We start from the raw sequence: 16364 nt of genomic DNA on the forward strand, positions 1-16364 counted from the left end.
TGCTTACCTGAGCTGAGGGAGGTAGAACGAGGTACCTGCTCAAGCTCCAGCTGTACCTTACCTTCCCTGCCCGGTCGTGGCTGCTGCGTGGCCCCGGCGCAAGCAGGAGTGGAGCTGTGGCTGTGATGCCTCGGGTGGCTGGTGACGGATGTCACCGTTCCGCGCTCAACGACCTGTCTCCACTTGACCCCCGGTGGTGAACTTCCCGAGCGCCTATCTCCTCAGGGTCTGTTTATTGGGTCGCGGTCGGCTTAGTTGTATCACTCACTGGCTTCAAAGTTCGTAGAAACGTCTTCAATGGATCCGCAGATGTGTCCTCTCTGGAGTATGCACCTGGGATGGTCACAAGTGCCATGCCGTCTTGTCAACAGTTTTGGGTCTCAATCAGAATCTCAGACACTGGGAATCGAGCAGAACGAGCGGCTACGGCAGCTTCGGCGTTGTGAATCAAGGCTCGATTCTTTCCCTCTATGTTGCCGTCAAAGCTCCTATGGAATTGGCCAAGATCATAACAGCTATCGCCCAGTTCTTTCTCGGTCGATTATTGCTTAAAAGGAGGTAGAGAACTCGGGGATCATGTATCGTGTCCCTTGAGCCCAGATTTATTGCCCAGAGGCTATAAAACCACATTATGTACTGATAGTTTCATGAAAATATCCATGTTCAGTCATTTCAATGGCTCATTACTTCTATATATCTACCCCTACTTCGGCAGTCAACGAGAAGCTTAGATGCCAGCCTATATGCGTTTTTCATCAAACGATGTCGTTCAGTGAGGTTGCGCTGCAAGGAGCTTTTCAGTTGCAAAGTTATGAAGAAACCCGCGTGCTTCTTGTGGTCGTTGCTAACTTATCGCAGCGTGATAGAACCTTTAGGTCACAGATGCTACAGATTGTAGGAATCTAAAGGGGAAAATGACCGAGTATTCATGGGCTCTTTTTCGCCCTTGGGATACATCGAAATCCAATTCAACCTTCTACTTTATCATTCAGTAATACCTTCATTTCCTTCAAATTTGCAATGTCGCATGGCGACAGTCCAAGTCTTGGTAGTCAATATCCTAGAATGGAGTAAACAGTTGGTGATCCAAGCAGTACTTTAAGTGATTCGTTCCACATAGAACTCCTACTGCAGTCAAATCAGATCATTGATGCGTTGAAACCTCCTCATCCCCCAAGCCTCAGGCTCACTGAACCAACCGGCCAGCTGTGGGCCAGCCAGATCTTCTGACTGAATATCCCACCACCTCGACCGGCTGTAAGTTGAATAGACATCCTGAGCGTATTCACTCCCTCACCGACACACCCGCTTCCTGCCACCCTATCCGGGAATCACGCTAGTCCACTCGTCTGCCTTTCTCGATTCCCGCCCATCTCGACTTCGAGATCCTCTTCTTCCTTTTTTCTTCCCTCTCTCACCCACCCACGTCACAACAACGCGAATCGCGCAGCAACTTTCGTTCGCCCGCAGGCAAATCCAAGGTATGTCGGCTTCTTCACCACGAAGACCTATTTCCTCTTGTTCTTCTTCTTCTTCTTCTTCTTCTCTTCTTTTTACTGGAATCATCATCTCTGACGCGATACAGCACGCTTCGCAGCACCTCTCGTTCGTCCGATCGACACTCTTTCGATTATCCCATACTTCAGCGTAAGTCGAGATCGCCAGCATCACGATCATCATCTCTGCCGTCTACGAGACGATAGAGAGATAACTCTTGTCTCATTTCCTGCCTCATTGCTCACATTCTTCCCTCACTCAGTGGCCAAGTTGAGAGAGAGGGTCAAGCGATCCCATTTTCCTCGATCTTGCGATCTCGCGATCTCAAGGGACACTCTGGGCGCAGAGACACTCATCTTCACTTTCCTCTCCTTCGACTTTCTAGCAGATCGGTTTCTTAGGAAATTCACTTTACCCTTCGCTCCTTCCTCCTGCCTGATTTTTTCACCCTCAGTGAAAATTTCAGTCCCCCCATTTGCCTTTGTTGACGCGCTGGTTTTCCCACCCTCCACGTCTCACGTTCCTTCTCTCACTGAGCCACTAACTCCCACTTCCACTTCTTCACCCCTTCAACCTCTTTTTTTCTACCCACTTCACTCACTTTTCTTCATCACCAACTGACGGCAAATATTCTTTTGCAGACAACACTCACTTGTCATCGTCTCCTTTCTTCCAGGGAGAGTAAGTTCCATCTCATTTTCATTCCTTTCATTTCATTTCATGCTGGTTCTGCTCTTTGCGCTTGGCGATTTCCAAAAAATTGGTATCACCTCCCTCAAAATCCAGACCTTGCTCACTTGACTGTCGATTTCTTTTCCCATTCTAGAGTCTAACAAAGTCACAGATACAGTCATTGTTCAAGAACAAGCTCAACGGACGCTCGCTAGCCATCATGATGCGTAAGTTTCTTTCCCTTTCAATTTGGTGTCCAAAAAAACTTCATCTTACTGACAAAAAACAGCTAAGCGTCCCAACAACGACTATCGCGATCACCGCGGTTATTACCGTGAGGATGACGACCTCACTGTGACCGAGGGCGCCATCCAGCGCGAGCAGAAGGACTGGAGCACCTACCGCAAGACTGATCCCTTCATTCTCATCAGTCTTGCCATACTCATCGCTACTCTCATGGGCGGTGGTATTGCCATCGGCATTCACTGTAGGCATTCCCTCTTCCGCGTCTTCTCATTTTCTTTTGACAATCAGCTAACAATGGAAATTCATCAGTTGCTACTCGCGGCTCCCCCAACTCTCAGGTTCCCACCTCTGACTCCCACATTGTCCCTCGTTTCGCCGGCATGAACTACAATGCCTACGGCTTCAATGGCACCCTGACCCACGGCATCAACTCGACCCTCTCTGGCTTGGCTACCACTGGCACTCCCACTCTCTGCGAGGACGATGCCGATGAGACCATCACCGTTACCCAGTTCCTTGGAAACAACAAGACCGCCTCTGTTGACACTACGATCACGACCCACGTCCAGAAGACTCTCACCCAGACCCTTCACAAGTCTTCCATGGGTACCACTGTCTCATCTGCCGATCCTGTCAACACCACCCTCTCCGGCTCTTCCGTTGTCACCCAGTAAGTTCTTCTTCCATTATTTCTAATTCCAAAGTTCAAAATGCTCATTCCCTTCCCAGGTCCATTCCAGTCGTCACCAAGGTTCTTACCACCTCTGTCACTGAGACTGCGTACCACACGGCCACTGCCCACCAGAGCAACGTCGCGTCCGGGTCCTCCAAGTCCTCTGAGTCTGTCATCGCGTCCACGTCTTCTGTTGAAGACGCGCCTCCCATCGTCGTGACCACCGTCGGTCCGCTCCCATCTGAGAGCTCTCACCCTGACGTCACCTCGGTCTTCCTGACCAAGACCCTGACCCAGACGCGCAAGACCACGATCCAGGGCGGTCCCTTGGTCTCTACCGAAGAGTTCTCCTCAACCACCACGGTCACTCCCACGACGATCATCAAGTCCACCATCTACGTCACCGCAGCCCCCCTGAGCTCTACTACTCAGGCCCAGTGCTCCCACGAGATTGAAGACCACACCGTCTACGTCACCGTCACCGAGACCTTCACTCCCGGCGCTGCCAGCTCTTCTTCGAGCGTTCAGTCCAAGACCTCCAAGGTCTCCTCCTCCAAGATGTCTTCTTCTACCGCCTCGGTTTCCCCTTCCACGGCCACCGACACCATCTTGGTCACCTACACCGTCACGATTGACAGCCTGTACCCCCCCTCCACGAGCCCCATTATGAGCAGCTCTTCCTCAAGCGAGAAGACTTCCTCCACACTCGTTCCTGCCTCCAAGTCGACCATCGTCGTCACTCAGGTGGCCACCCAGACCATCATCGTCTCCATTGGACATGGAACAACTGTCTCTTCCCAGCTCGGTCATGCCGGCACTCCAATCTTTACATCACTTGCCTCTTCCGGAAGCGCCCAGGCCTCCACCGCCACGGACGTCGTTGTCTTGACCAAGACAATTACTTCCAACGTGTTCAAGACCATCAGTGCTTCTTCCAGCGCCTCGTCGTCTTCTTCGCACTCGGCCGATGTCCAGACAACCACCCAGACCTCCATCGTCACTGTCACTGCCTCCCCTTCCAGCAGCGCCTCCACCTCCTCCAAGTCATCTTCTTCCCAGTCTGTCGAGTCGATTCTCACCACGATCTACCTTACCGATCGCGCCACCCAGACTGTCACGATTGGAGGCATGGCCACAATGACCGTCCGCCCCGAGCAGTCGTCTAGCACCTCCAACTCCACCAGAACCGAGACCAAGGTCATCACCGCCTCCGCGTCCAGAGTCGTCCGCACCTACACCACCACGGTCAGCGGCCAGGTCTTCACCTCGCTCATCACCGTCTGGAAGAACGTCACTGCGACCGCCACCGCGACCCTCAGCGGCAGCGGCAGCGCCTCGTCTCTGGCTTCCATCACCCACGTGGTCCAGAACACGACCATCACCGCAACCGCCACGTCCGTGATTGAGGTCCCCGTCACGCTAAACACCACCATCACCATTACGGGTACCCCGATGATGCACCCCACCGCTCCCAGCACCCTTCCCCCTTTCGTCAACGGCACCGCCATGACTTCGTCTACCCGCCACGTCCCCACGACCTACCACTACCCCACTCTGTCCTCCTCGACTGCCACCGAGCAGCCCAAGAGCACGAGCACTGTGGTCGTCGTCTCTGGCGCCGCAGACAAGCATGCCGAGGGTATCATGGGCAGCTGCAAGGGCTGCACCACCTGGCTTGCCATCTTTGTGCTGGGCCTGATGGTTCTGTTCTAAGAAGCAACTCTTTCCTCATTCTCTTGTGTGTCTTTCATTCTTTGGTTTTCCTTTTGCATTTTCTGTTCTCCTTCCCTTTAGTTGGAGAACTGGCAAAGATGGAATAACCCCCCTGTTTTTTGACGCTCTTCTTTTTACTTCTCATGGATGGATGATACCCCTTTTCATCACGAACGATAACGAACAAACGATTCTTCTCATGCGGATCATGGATTTGGTACTTTCGGCACGGGGAGGAAACTGCACAGAGTCTTTTTTTCTCTTCATTTCGATATTTGGAACCCGCTAGGCTAGGACGAACTTTCTGGGGTAACAGGAATAGTTTTGAGAGTTTGGAGAGGGATCCGAGGTTGGAGAGGAGGAAGGGGACTTGGCTTGCATGGACCAGTGCCTAAATAATACCAGGACGAACGCATTATTCTACACTTGATGACTTGTCCACTGTGATGTGTTGTGATGTGATGTTATGTGAACGGCGACTTCGAGGTGTAGCCTACCATGGTGTTGTTTCCTACCAAGCCAAGGGTTGTCAGCGCAAAGGGTCTTTCACCACCCTCATACCCAAACCCAGTCTCTTGAACGTTCAATGACGAAGCAACAGCAGTGAAATCATATTCATTCATTCTCATAATCTATCAATCTAAACCCTCCTACCACCCATCCCCCATCAAGTCATCCCATGCCTAGGGACACCCTCAGTTGTGGGCAACCTTCAGAATCCTCTTCTCCATCTCCTCAAAAGCCCCAACAACAGGCTGATACCCCTCAAACACACCCTCCTTATACCCAGCATCAACCTTCTGAATCGCCCCCTCCTCCCTCCACCGCTTCCCAATCAGCTCGTCAAACGTCTCCCCCTCGCCCCTCTCAAGCGCCCAAACAGCCTTATACGCACCGCCCAAAGCGCACGCGTTGCCGCCCACGTCGAGCTTGTACACCCCCTCCGCGCCGCCCAACACGTCGCCCATGACCCGCGCGATGGCCGGGTTCAGCGACCCGCCGCCGACGAGATAGATCCGTCGCGGCTGCGCGGGAACCTTCGGGTCGGACTCGGGGCTGTGGACTAGGTTCTGGCTGCGCAGACGCATCGAGAGGGCCTGCGACTCGACAATGATGCGCGCGTCCGTCTCCTTGGACCAGGCCTCCCCGGCCTCGGTCAGAGAACTTCCGTCCTGCTTGGCGGTATACCGCCACGTGCCGGCCTTGATATTCGGCACGATCTCGGGGAGGTCAAAGTACAGCCCCAGCTTCGCGTTATCTTTCTCAGACCGCACATCCAGCGGCGGCGTATCGAGGACAGCCTTGTTGAAGTTGGCCCAGGGGTCACCGCCTTCAGCTTTCGGCAACGCATCCCGCACGCTCTCACGCGCCAGCCCGCCGTTCTTGTAGCACAGCATGAACATGTACTGCCCGGGAGTACACGGGTGGTTGAAGAAGTGATACGCCGCGTCGGGCTTATACACAGGCGTGACCATCAGGAACGTAGACGACGTGCCCAGCGAGACAATAGCGTCCATCGGCCGCAGCGGCAGCGCAAGGATCGTGGCCGGGTTATCACCCGTGAAGGGCGCGACCTGGCACTCCGCGCTGAAGCCGTACCGCTGGACAAAGTACCCTGAGATGGCGCCCATAGACCCGCCGCCGTCGTGGCGCGGCTCGCCGAGCTTGGCGCGGAGGTCGCTTACGCCGGATTTGGAGCCGGCGGTGAGCTCGAGCAGGGGCTCGCTCCAGTTCCCCGCGGAAATGTCCCAGAGGTTCATGCCGCAGACGTCGCTGATGTCGATGGGGGCGACGGACCCGAGAAGGACGGAAGCGAGGAAGGAGGAGACGAGGGAGATGCGGGATGTGGCGGCGTACATTTCGGGGCGCTTCTGACGGAGGCGCATGATTTGCGTGCCGGTGAAGCGCTATCATGGTGTACGTCTCAGTATATTTACTCACGATGGTGCATATGGTTAAAGTGAGAATGAGGAGTCAAAACATACGTGGTGTGCAGCGCTGCCAGTGACCTCCGCCAACCGCTGCGCCGCCCCAAAATTGGCATCAAACTCATCGCACTGCGCCTGCGTGCTGTGATCCTGCCAATTCGGCGCGTAGGGGAACGAAAACGCCCCCTTGAGTTGCTCGACGAGCGGCTTGTCGGACTGCAACCCGCCCAGCAACGTCTCGGCCTCTTTACCCCAGTAGGTGCTGCCGTGCTGCTGGCACGAGCCGCTGATGCCCTTGATGCGGTCCATAGGCGTCTTTGCGCTGAGGCGGCTGAGGACGAGGTCGATGGCCTCGAGGAACATGGCGACGGGCGCGTAAACCTCGCCCTCGGCCTCGTTGGTCAGGACGCCCTTGCGCAGGCCATACTGCTTGCCAAAGTCGGCGTCAAAGTCGACCTTGGCCTCGGAGACGACGGTCAGGTCGGACTGGACGACGATTGCTATAATAGTGTTAATGCTAAGAGGCTCGGATGGGATGGGATACCGGTGGACTGGCTTACCTTTGAGCTGTTGGGTTGACAGGTCGAACCCGAGATACAAGGGGCCGGAACTCATGATGGCAGGAGGGAAATGAGATGAGAGATATTGCACAACACTCGAGGGAGGGGGGTGGAAGTCAATTAAGTATCGTGTCTATCTCAAATTTGTCCAAACAAGCAAGAATTGGTTCAATCGTCATATGAAAAAGGGAAAAACGAAACACACAGGATATCCGGTTATCTGGGACCAAAAGTTGACCGCTGCCCACTACTTTGTACATCACGTTGACGTGGGGTGTGTGGGCATGGAGGGGCACACTTGTCACTTTGGGGCACTTGGGACAGGTTGCATGGTCCCTCTCAGCCTTGTGGTAATTCAGGCTAAAAGGGGGCGGGCCAATCGTACAGTTCGAGACTGATGCGACGAATAGGCGCGCCAATGATCGTGTGACGTCTTGGCGGAAGCCAATGCAGCCTTGTCCGCTCGTCTCGGGGGTCGGGAATAGCTCGTCCCGTGCTCTATGCGCCCTGCCGCCCTGCATACTGCCGCGTCTAAGGGTCCCGCTGCGTAGAACGCACTTGCGAGATTGGTCAGGATAGACGGGCATTTTTAACGACGAGTAATCTCGTAAACAACTTGATACGAAAATAGACATGGTTCAAGACAAAGCAAATCTGTTGTTATTCAGCAGACGAGAGATGTATAAAACAAGTCTCTCGGTACGACCGGCCTGTGGCTAGCCTTTTGTGATCCCTCCCTAAACGCCGCCCTGATGCAAATGGATGCCTTGGAGGACTCTCTCCCCAAGAATGTTCTCTATACGTAGCAAGACCCCCCTTGTAGACCGGAAAAAAAAAGACAAAAGACGGTGGGTTTACCACGCTTCCTGAAATGGTAAGGAAAACCAAGGGTATCTCGTCGTGAATGGCAAGCTCCTCCTCCAATTATACATTGGACTCGGCTGCCTTAGTCGTGCTTGTGGCCATTGCCGTTGGTGTGGCTGTGGTCGTCGGCCTCCTCGCTAGCCTCTCGGTTGGCTTCACCGGGGATGAACTCGTCGAAGGGGCGCGCAACCTCGGCCTCCTTCGGGACGAAGCGCACCTTGATCCTCCGCACACCCCGGACCTTGGCACCGACTAGAGTACGGACCTGATCCTCCACTTCTCGGACAGCCTCAACAGACCAAGCTCCGGGCACAGCCAAGTCGATATCCACCAGGTAGTTCTGACCGGACTTGACACCCGAGACATTGCGAACATCAACTTCGTGGCCATCGGTGACATCAGAGAGACTTCGGAGGGCGTATTTTTGGACATCTCCCTTGACTTCGTCATCAATAGCGCGGTCGGCCAATTCGTACACGGAAGACAGAGTGTTCTCAGCACCAGCCTTGATGACGAGGAGAGAAATCATCAGGCCACCAACGGGATCCAGCCAGGTCGCATCCTTGAAAAAGTTTGCACCCAGAATAGCAAGCAATGTGACAATGCCGGTCCAGCTGTCGACACGGTGGTGAACGGCATTGGAGGCAAGGACGGAGGACTTTCGTTCGACGGCGACTTTCATGGCTGTTGTTCTCCTTGTCAGCTTTGTTCCTTGCAGCCACTCGGGCCTGAAAGGATTAGGGGGGAATGGTGCTTACTAGCTCTGTATAGCCATTCCTTGATTGCGATCGTTCCCAGAGCCAGCCAAGCAGCGTGCAAACTCGGTGTCGCATGACCATGACCATGGCTATGACCGTGATGAGCGTGGGCAATGGCCTCTGCAGCAGCAGCAGGGTCGAGGAAGAGATGAGCGTGGAGGGTGATCAAGCTGCTCCAGCACATGAACAGGCCGCCGCCCAGAAGCATGCTGGAGACACCCAGAGATCCCAGACTCTCAATCTTGCCAAACCCAGTGGGGAAGGCTTCGGTTGGGGGTTTCAAGCTCCACGAAACAGTGGCCAGTGTCAGGACGTCGGATGCCAGGTCCGTCAGACTGTGCCAGGCATCAGCAATCATGGCTTGAGAGCCGAATGCGTAGCCACCAGCGCCCTTGGCAAAGGCCATGCCCAGGTTGGAGTAGAGACCGATGCGAGTGATGCGCACGCCGGCGTCGTTCTTGTTGGCTGAGGTCAGGTAGACATTGTCGTGGCCGTGGTGGTGATGGTGGTGATGGCCGTGACTCTTGCGAGACTGAGGCGGGTTGGCGGTCATGGTGGCAGTGGTGGTGGCAGACATGATGACAGTTGCTGGTAATGAAGGAGATGAGTTCTTCGCAGCCGTCAAGGTGTTGTTGAGGTGAGGGAGGGAAGAAGTAGAAGAAGTCAGGTGGAGGCGGGCGGCGCTGGGGGTTAAGTAGGGATCGCAGGGAGAGGCGGCCGGGCTGGATGTTTGATAGACGCGGAGGGAGACGCGGCGCAGAGCTGGATGTGGTTGAGGTGGCCTAAAGGGGTAGGCAGAATTGAGGCAGCGGAGGAGGGTGTGCGTTCCCGTTCCCGTTCTTGGAGACGTCACCCACGCACTCCCACTCACAGCGGAAAGGCGGCGGAGCAGTGCCGTGGGACGCTTGGACGGGGTCGACATGCCTGGGGCCGGGTTGAGGAGTAAGGTAAGGTAAGATCCAATACCAATATGTCCTCGGCTGTGTTTGTGTGTATGCGTGTGTGTGCGTATGTGTATGGATAGTGTGTACTCCGTAGGCGTGGCTCCGGATAGGTGTCTCGCGCCTTCTCTTTCGCTGCGGTCTCTCACTCTCCAAGCAGCAGGGTCAAGGTAAATTGATGCGGAAGGGGTGAGGGGACGAATAACGGGTTGGCTAATTGCAAGCAGGCCAGGGACGCGTACATGACAAGCCCAGCCCGAAAAGCCGCGACACACCAAACTGAACAAGAACCGTACCGTGCGGTAAGGTACGAATACTTCGTAGGTAGATCGGCAGACGGAAGGCGGACGGAGGAGAGGAGGGGTGGGTGTGTGGTCCAGGTGGAAAGGGCCCAAGGGAGGGATGGGAGGAAGGGAAAGGGTTACGGGAACGAATTGGGGCTGGCTTGGGGTGCAGCCGGCGTAAGAAACGGGGGGTGAGAGTTAATTCGAATTGGAGACTGGCCGGACTGTATCCGTAGTCTGTACCCAAAACGCAGTGGAAAGCAAAGCAAGCACAAAGTGCCAAAAAGGTGCGCGCGCGTGTTGTGACTTGTGAGTGTGTGCGTGTGTATGTACGAAGTATTGTGCGAGACTGTGTCAAGTGTGTGTCTCCAGCAAAAAGAAAAGAAAGGCAACGCGGCAATTCGGTGCAAGGAAGACAAAACTTTCCCAACTGACAAGGCGAGGGTTCCGGCAGCGGCGGTAGCGGTAGCGTAGCGGCAGGGCGGGTTGGTTGATCTGATCTGCTGCAACTTGCGGCTAAGACCTCCAGACTCTACAGAGTAAAGAGGTACCTTAGGTAGCATACAGAGTGCGAGTACGGATACTTACTCAGATACAAACTACCTACAAGATGTCAAGTATTCTCACTGCAATTCTTGCAGAGGCAGTACTCTGTGCAGTTGCTGCGGATCGGTTGGTTTGCTGATGTAAAGGGTACCCCTACAACGTGCCCCACGAGCAACCGACCCGAGCTAAAAGGCGGTGCCTGACGAGCATGGGATGGGATGGGCGACGGGATGGAATGGGATGGGATGGCGAGCATGTCATGGAAGAGCATGTCATGGAAGAGACTGAGCAGTGAAGTGGGATGGAAAAATCACCACCAATGATGAAACCCCACAAGGCGAGAGTCGAGTGAATTGGCTCCATTTGACTGACGGATGCAACTTGAACGCCAAGAGAAGGGAACCCATGATACCCATCCATGAACTCAATGGGCTCCGAAGCTACGTACCCCCAGTCGTTCCGTGGGTGGCAGCAAATTTCTTCGAAACTGACTTGTTCAGTTTTGTCGCACATGTGGACAATAGCACGTACGGCGCCGCCGGGAATTGCTATGGGGAAGAAGCTTGAATCCTCTTCTTCTTTTTTTTAAACCTTGCGCTACGGCAACTCTACTTTTCGATACAGTGCCAAAATGCTTAGTATCTTTCTACCTTGTCAATACACCGAGGATTCGTACACGTTATGCTTCTCCATGCACTACCCGCTCTAGAGCAAGGTACGGATACTTGAAGAAAGCCACGACATGCGTCAGCCACGCCAACCCATAACCAAGACCCTTCTAGACTAAGTTATGGCCTCTCCCATCACTACGGGTGGTTTTCCTCTTATGAATCGCAACGGATCCAGCACATCCCATCGGCTTGTGTCCGTATCCATAACGCAGCAGGTCCATTCGAAGTGTTGACGCATACCCATCTGTCCCGCCTACCTAAGAACAACGGACATGGTCCGCTGCAACCACCACGGTAGAGACCCAAATATGACTGTCGGACTGTCTCTCTCCAGAAGGTAACTTCGTCCTCGAGCTGCAAGCCCGGAGGTGTGGTTGAGCAGAAATGTCATTGGGCGAAAAGGCCACGCAAGATGCCCCTGAGAATCTTATTCAAATACTAAACCGAAAGGATCAAGCGTGCATTTCAAGCGTAAATCATCTTTACCTCTTTACAGATAGTCTGTAAGGATCCCGCGTACGACTACGAATTCATCTCTCTCTCTAATCTGACGCAGGGCCGTCACTTGTCGCGGACATCTGGTGTGGCCCGTGTCAAGACAAAACCTCTAAAAGACCCATGTTACCTAAGCGGATGTCTTTACTAAGTCAAGCCACACTGGGCTTGGTCATCTTGTGGAGTTCAGTGGGCTGGCATGCTAGGCCCCCCCGAATCATGACGAATTGACCACTGATAATCAGATCGCCCCCTTCAACTCTTCCATGCGGCTTGATTTTGAGCCTGTCGCAACGTTTCCATTAACACGCGCTTGTCAGAAATCTCCTTCCGTCCCTTGATCACTTCTATTCTTAAATTCAACGCCAGGGTGAACATGTCCACATAACCGTTTCCTCCCACCCCCTTTCCCGTCTACTCTCCTCCCTCTTTCTGCTGAGCCTCCGCCGAGCCCACGTACATCCCCCGGAGCTACCTTCCCCCTTGACTGAGACTCTTAAGCGGCTCCGGAATTTCCTCCCACATCCCGATAGGCCTTACGCAACCTCAACCACCACAACGCAACATCATCGCCCCAATGCGCAAACCTCTTATGCGCATTCCCTACACGGAACTCTTGGCCCCTCCCACAGTCCGTCCAAGCACCGCAAACACCATCCCCGGTGCTGTCGCGGCCCTCCAGAATTTCTTCACGGCCCCGCCTCCAAAGGGCCTGCCGAGGTCGACCGTCGTACTGACTGGGGCGGGCCTTTCCGTCTCCAGCGGTCTCGCCGACTATCGAGGTGTCAATGGCACCTATCGCGTGAACAAGACCTATCGCCCCATTTACTACCACGAGTTCCTCGCCAACCACGAGGCGAGGAAACGGTACTGGGCCAGGAGTTTCTTGGGCTGGACGTCGCTTCACAAGGCGTCGCCAAATCATGGTCACTATGCCATCCGAGATATAGGCCAGATGGGCCTAATTCGGAGCGTCATCACGCAAAACGTTGATTCATTTCACTCAACAGCTCATCCTGACATTCCAACATTAGAGCTGCACGGCTATCTACGATCCACAGTCTGTGTGACTTGCAGGAACGAGTACCCCAGAGACGCCTTCCAGGATGAGCTTGCGAGGCTTAACCCGGCCTGGGCAGCCTTCCTCGTCGAAGCGTTAGCTTCCGGGGCGCTCGACACGGAGAATCCTGCCGAGCGCAAGGCCAAGGGCATCAAGTCCAACCCCGACGGCGACGTGGATCTGCCAGGCGCGCCGTACACCACCTTCAGATACCCGGCCTGCCCGCACTGCCTCGCGAAGCCGCCGTCCACGCCCGAGGGTACGAAGCACGTTATCGAAGTCGACCACGATGGTGCGTGGAAATCCACCAGTTCCGGGGGCATCTTGAAGCCCGCCGTGGTCATGTTTGGTGAGAGCATCCCGAGCGACGTCAAGACGGCGGCCGAAGAGGCCATTGACGGGGCCGGAAAGCTTCTCATCTTGGGGACTTCGCTTGCCACGTACTCTGCCTGGCGGCTGGCCAAGATGGCGCTGGACCGCGGCATGCCCATTGCGGTGGTGAACACCGGTGGCGTACGAGGCGAGGACCAGATCTCCGCCGTGGAAGACCCGGAGCCCACGGGTGTCCGAGGCGTGCGGACAGAAGTATCCACCGATGTCGTGCTTCCGGCGCTGGTAGAGCAGCTACGCAAGCTGCCAAAGACCGCATCAGGTCCGATTGGGACGGTAGGAGCGCCCAGAGAGAACCATGGCGTGTTCAAAGATATGTTGTCATAGACCACCACGATTTGTACCAATCCAAAGCGTTGCCATTTGCATAACTAGAAAAAGCTCGACATGCCCCGCGCCGGCGGCCTCGCGGCTTCGGGCACTGCCCCTGTCGGTTGTGCTTCGGCCTTGCTACTCGCCGCCGCCGCCGTTGCCGCCTCCGCCTGCCGTGCCTTTTCCTGCTTCTTTTGTCGTGACACGTCTTCTCGCTCAATCTCTCTCAGCACTAAGTAAAAAGTTGTGGTCAGCATCGTCAACACGATTTGAGCGCTTGTGATTTGTAGAACGTACTCTCCTCCCAGTCCAGCTCCTTCTGAGGGTCGCCCGTACCCAACGCCTTCTCCACGTCAACCGTTTCGCCCCTCTGTAGCTTCTCAACCACCTCTCGCAAGACGCCGATGCGGACGTCTGCCTGTCGTGAGAACGCCTCGAACGCCTGCTTCGTCGACAGCATGTTGATGGACATGGAACCGATCAGGAGGAAGATGACAATGTAGAACGTGGCCGGGTTCCACTCCTTCTTCCTCCTGGGCTTGACTCGCTTGATCATGGGATCGTCGGTGAGTTTCTCTTCCGGCCTGAAAGGCTTGGGGATGAGGCCCTTCCAGAAATCGAGTTGCGCTACCGTCGGAAGGGAGCTCGAGTGTCGCGACTGGAAGTAGAAAGAGCGATTCGCAGCTTGCGCAAAGGCCACGGCGCGGAGGCCTGAAGAAGGTGCTGCGAACAGCTTATGTGTTGCGAATCGAGACATCTTGGGCGGGCGGAAAGAGCCGACCTGTACAATTACCCACACACGTCGTCTTCACTATGCTGCCGTACTCAAAATTGATGTTCTTCTGGAAGGTGTCAAAAAAGCTTCGGGAGCGCTCCTTTCACGGTTCTCAAATTCCGGATGGCCCGTGCATCAATGGTCCCTGCTGCACGGACCGAACCGGGATCGCGGTTGCTCCGGGCAACGACCCGGGGCATTGTTTAGCGAGAACTGACAACTGCCAACTGCAGGCCTTTGTGGACTAGCATGAAGTCACACATCAAACTACCTTTACCTACAAACGGCCATTTGCCCATGTTTGGATCAGGAAACAATTCCTATTCCCTCTTCACGAAAAAAGACTTCATGACGAAACGCCTCTTATGACCTCAATACATACAACCTAATGACTTCGTTACAGAGCAAAGTCGACGCCGTCAAGGCGGCGGCTGGATCGACTGCAACATGCACATCAACAACCACGGTGCTGCTCAAAGAACTTCTCGCGACCGAAGCCGAGGCGCAATCGACAGCGCAAAAGAAGAAAACAACGACGACAACACGAGGGAAGGCGACTGGCACAGCACGGGGGGCCGCGACCGCGAGCAAAAAGGAGGAACTGACACCAAAGGAGAAGGCCGCGCTCGCAGCGCACATTATCAATGTCGCCCTAAAGTCTCTCACCGAGGCTTCCAAGCCTTCACCTCCCGCCCAGCCTTCGACCCCGTGCCGGCGACAAAATTCAGGCGACGACCTACGAAAGCCCCAGAATAAACGGCCCCTGAGGCGGTCCAACTCCATGCCCATGACCCCGATGCAGCCACGTTCACTCAACAGAACCTCAACCTCACCCACAACAACACCGAAGCCTACGAAAAGCGCGACAACGACGGTTCCCACAGTCACTTGTCTTGCGACTGTAGAGTGCCTTCGAGCTGCGTTTGCGTGTTTGAGATCGCTCCATACCTCTGGCGCAGTGCAACTGCCTGACCTGCAACTCGAGAGTGGGATATCTTCTTTCGTTGGCAAGCTTGTCGGACTAGACCTCCAGGAGCATGCACTGCGGGAGCTGACGCTTTTGAGGCAAAGAATCGACGCAATGGCACCTTCAGCGAAACCGAAGACGAAAGCAACTAAAACAACAGCGGCAACCACCAAAGTTAAAGGTCTCGCAGAAATCTTGGACTTTGGTGATGCCAAGTTCTCCGGCCCGACCCTCGGCCTGGTCATTACGACTCAGATGCAGATCCTGCGTTTAATATCTGCAAACAAGAAACCGGCAACGATCGAGGCAGCATGGCCATACTTGGTCCCCTCCCATCCGACTTCACCGATCAGCCTCCTCCTGGAATCCGCAAAAGAGTCTGCCTCAGCGAAGACAAAGGCTGCGCGACAGCTCGACCTCCTTTCACAGCTTCTCCTCTCTCTAGCCCCGAGCTTAGCAAGCAAAGACGACGATGTTGCCGTGGACCGCCGTCTAAGTTGCGCCCCGGCAACTGCACTGGAATTACAAACCCTGGGATTGGAGGCGCGTCTGCATTGGTGGCATATGGCTGGCCACAAGGCAGATGTGGACAAGGACATCATTTCGCCACTTTCTCGATGCATCACCTCGTACATTCGCAGAGTCAAGTCTGACTCGGCCGGGGCATACCGCAAGTCTCTCAACGCTTTCGATCGCATCAATACCATGGTCAAGAGCCAGCGCCTGGAGCCGATGCTCGCTTCGAAGTCACCACTCGTTGTGATTTATCAGGCTTTGGGAACGGTAGCTCAGACTGCTCGCCATTTCACGGAAGCAGCCGAATGGATTTCGAAAATCAAGGCGACTCTGGACCCGGCCAACGATTCCCCGGCAAAGCGCTGCGCGGTTGTCGCACAGCTTGTAGCTGTATATGGGAAACAGACACCTTTACCTCTGGAGCCGCTGTCTACGTATCTGAAGGAAGTTTACGACGCCCTTCAAGGGACGCTGAAGGGTGACGTCACAGAACTGG

At 54.9% G+C, this 16364-nt stretch overlaps 5 protein-coding genes across 5 annotated transcripts; 2 read left to right on the forward strand and 3 right to left on the reverse strand.

Annotated features, from left to right (window-relative positions):
- Window positions 1-2389: 2389 nt before the first annotated feature.
- On the forward strand, window positions 2390-4802 carry BDZ83DRAFT_773403 (uncharacterized protein; the record flags this gene model as incomplete). The annotated part of the gene is made up of 4 exons (XM_060515404.1): window positions 2390-2396; window positions 2459-2656; window positions 2725-3085; window positions 3145-4802. The coding sequence occupies 4 exons, from the start codon at window positions 2390-2392 to the stop codon at window positions 4799-4801; spliced, it is 2223 nt and encodes a 740-aa protein (XP_060371345.1).
- A 593-nt stretch (window positions 4803-5395) lies between these two features.
- BDZ83DRAFT_659689 (D-xylulose kinase) lies at window positions 5396-7564 on the reverse strand. Its single transcript, XM_060511050.1, has 3 exons — window positions 7290-7564; window positions 6787-7229; window positions 5396-6708 (listed from the first exon to the last, which is right to left on the reverse strand). Exons 1-3 carry the CDS (start codon window positions 7342-7344, stop codon window positions 5497-5499), a joined length of 1710 nt encoding a protein of 569 aa, XP_060371346.1. The 5' UTR covers window positions 7345-7564; the 3' UTR covers window positions 5396-5496.
- Window positions 7565-8235: 671 nt separating this feature from the next.
- Window positions 8236-9488, reverse strand: BDZ83DRAFT_565205 (cation efflux family protein; the record flags this gene model as incomplete). The annotated part of the gene is made up of 2 exons (XM_060503724.1): window positions 8236-8837; window positions 8912-9488. The coding sequence occupies 2 exons, from the start codon at window positions 9486-9488 to the stop codon at window positions 8236-8238; spliced, it is 1179 nt and encodes a 392-aa protein (XP_060371347.1).
- A 2937-nt stretch (window positions 9489-12425) lies between these two features.
- BDZ83DRAFT_746692 (Sir2 family protein) lies at window positions 12426-13625 on the forward strand (the record flags this gene model as incomplete). The annotated part of the gene is made up of 1 exon (XM_060513310.1): window positions 12426-13625. One exon carries the CDS (start codon window positions 12426-12428, stop codon window positions 13623-13625), a length of 1200 nt encoding a protein of 399 aa, XP_060371348.1.
- Window positions 13626-13669: 44 nt separating this feature from the next.
- BDZ83DRAFT_746693 (uncharacterized protein) lies at window positions 13670-14367 on the reverse strand (the record flags this gene model as incomplete). Its single annotated transcript, XM_060513311.1, has 2 exons — window positions 13670-13842; window positions 13908-14367. 2 exons carry the CDS (start codon window positions 14365-14367, stop codon window positions 13670-13672), a joined length of 633 nt encoding a protein of 210 aa, XP_060371349.1.
- Window positions 14368-16364: the final 1997 nt, after the last annotated feature.

This window comes from Colletotrichum acutatum, assembly GCF_030867785.1.
Source record: "Colletotrichum acutatum strain CBS 112980 chromosome Unknown BDZ83scaffold_3, whole genome shotgun sequence".
Taxonomy (NCBI): Eukaryota; Fungi; Ascomycota; class Sordariomycetes; order Glomerellales; family Glomerellaceae; genus Colletotrichum; species Colletotrichum acutatum.

Bases quoted from the DNA above. Each gene is read 5' to 3' on its own strand.
- BDZ83DRAFT_659689 (XM_060511050.1), bottom strand. From the start codon at position 7,344: ATGAGTTCCGGCCCCTTGTATCTCGGGTTCGACCTGTCAACCCAACAG. The intron at 7,230-7,289 runs GTAAGCCAGTCC...ACACTATTATAG, and splicing joins GTCAACCCAACAGCTCAAAG to CAATCGTCGTCCAGTCCGAC. The intron at 6,709-6,786 runs GTATGTTTTGAC...ACACCATGATAG, and splicing joins CTGGCAGCGCTGCACACCAC to CGCTTCACCGGCACGCAAAT.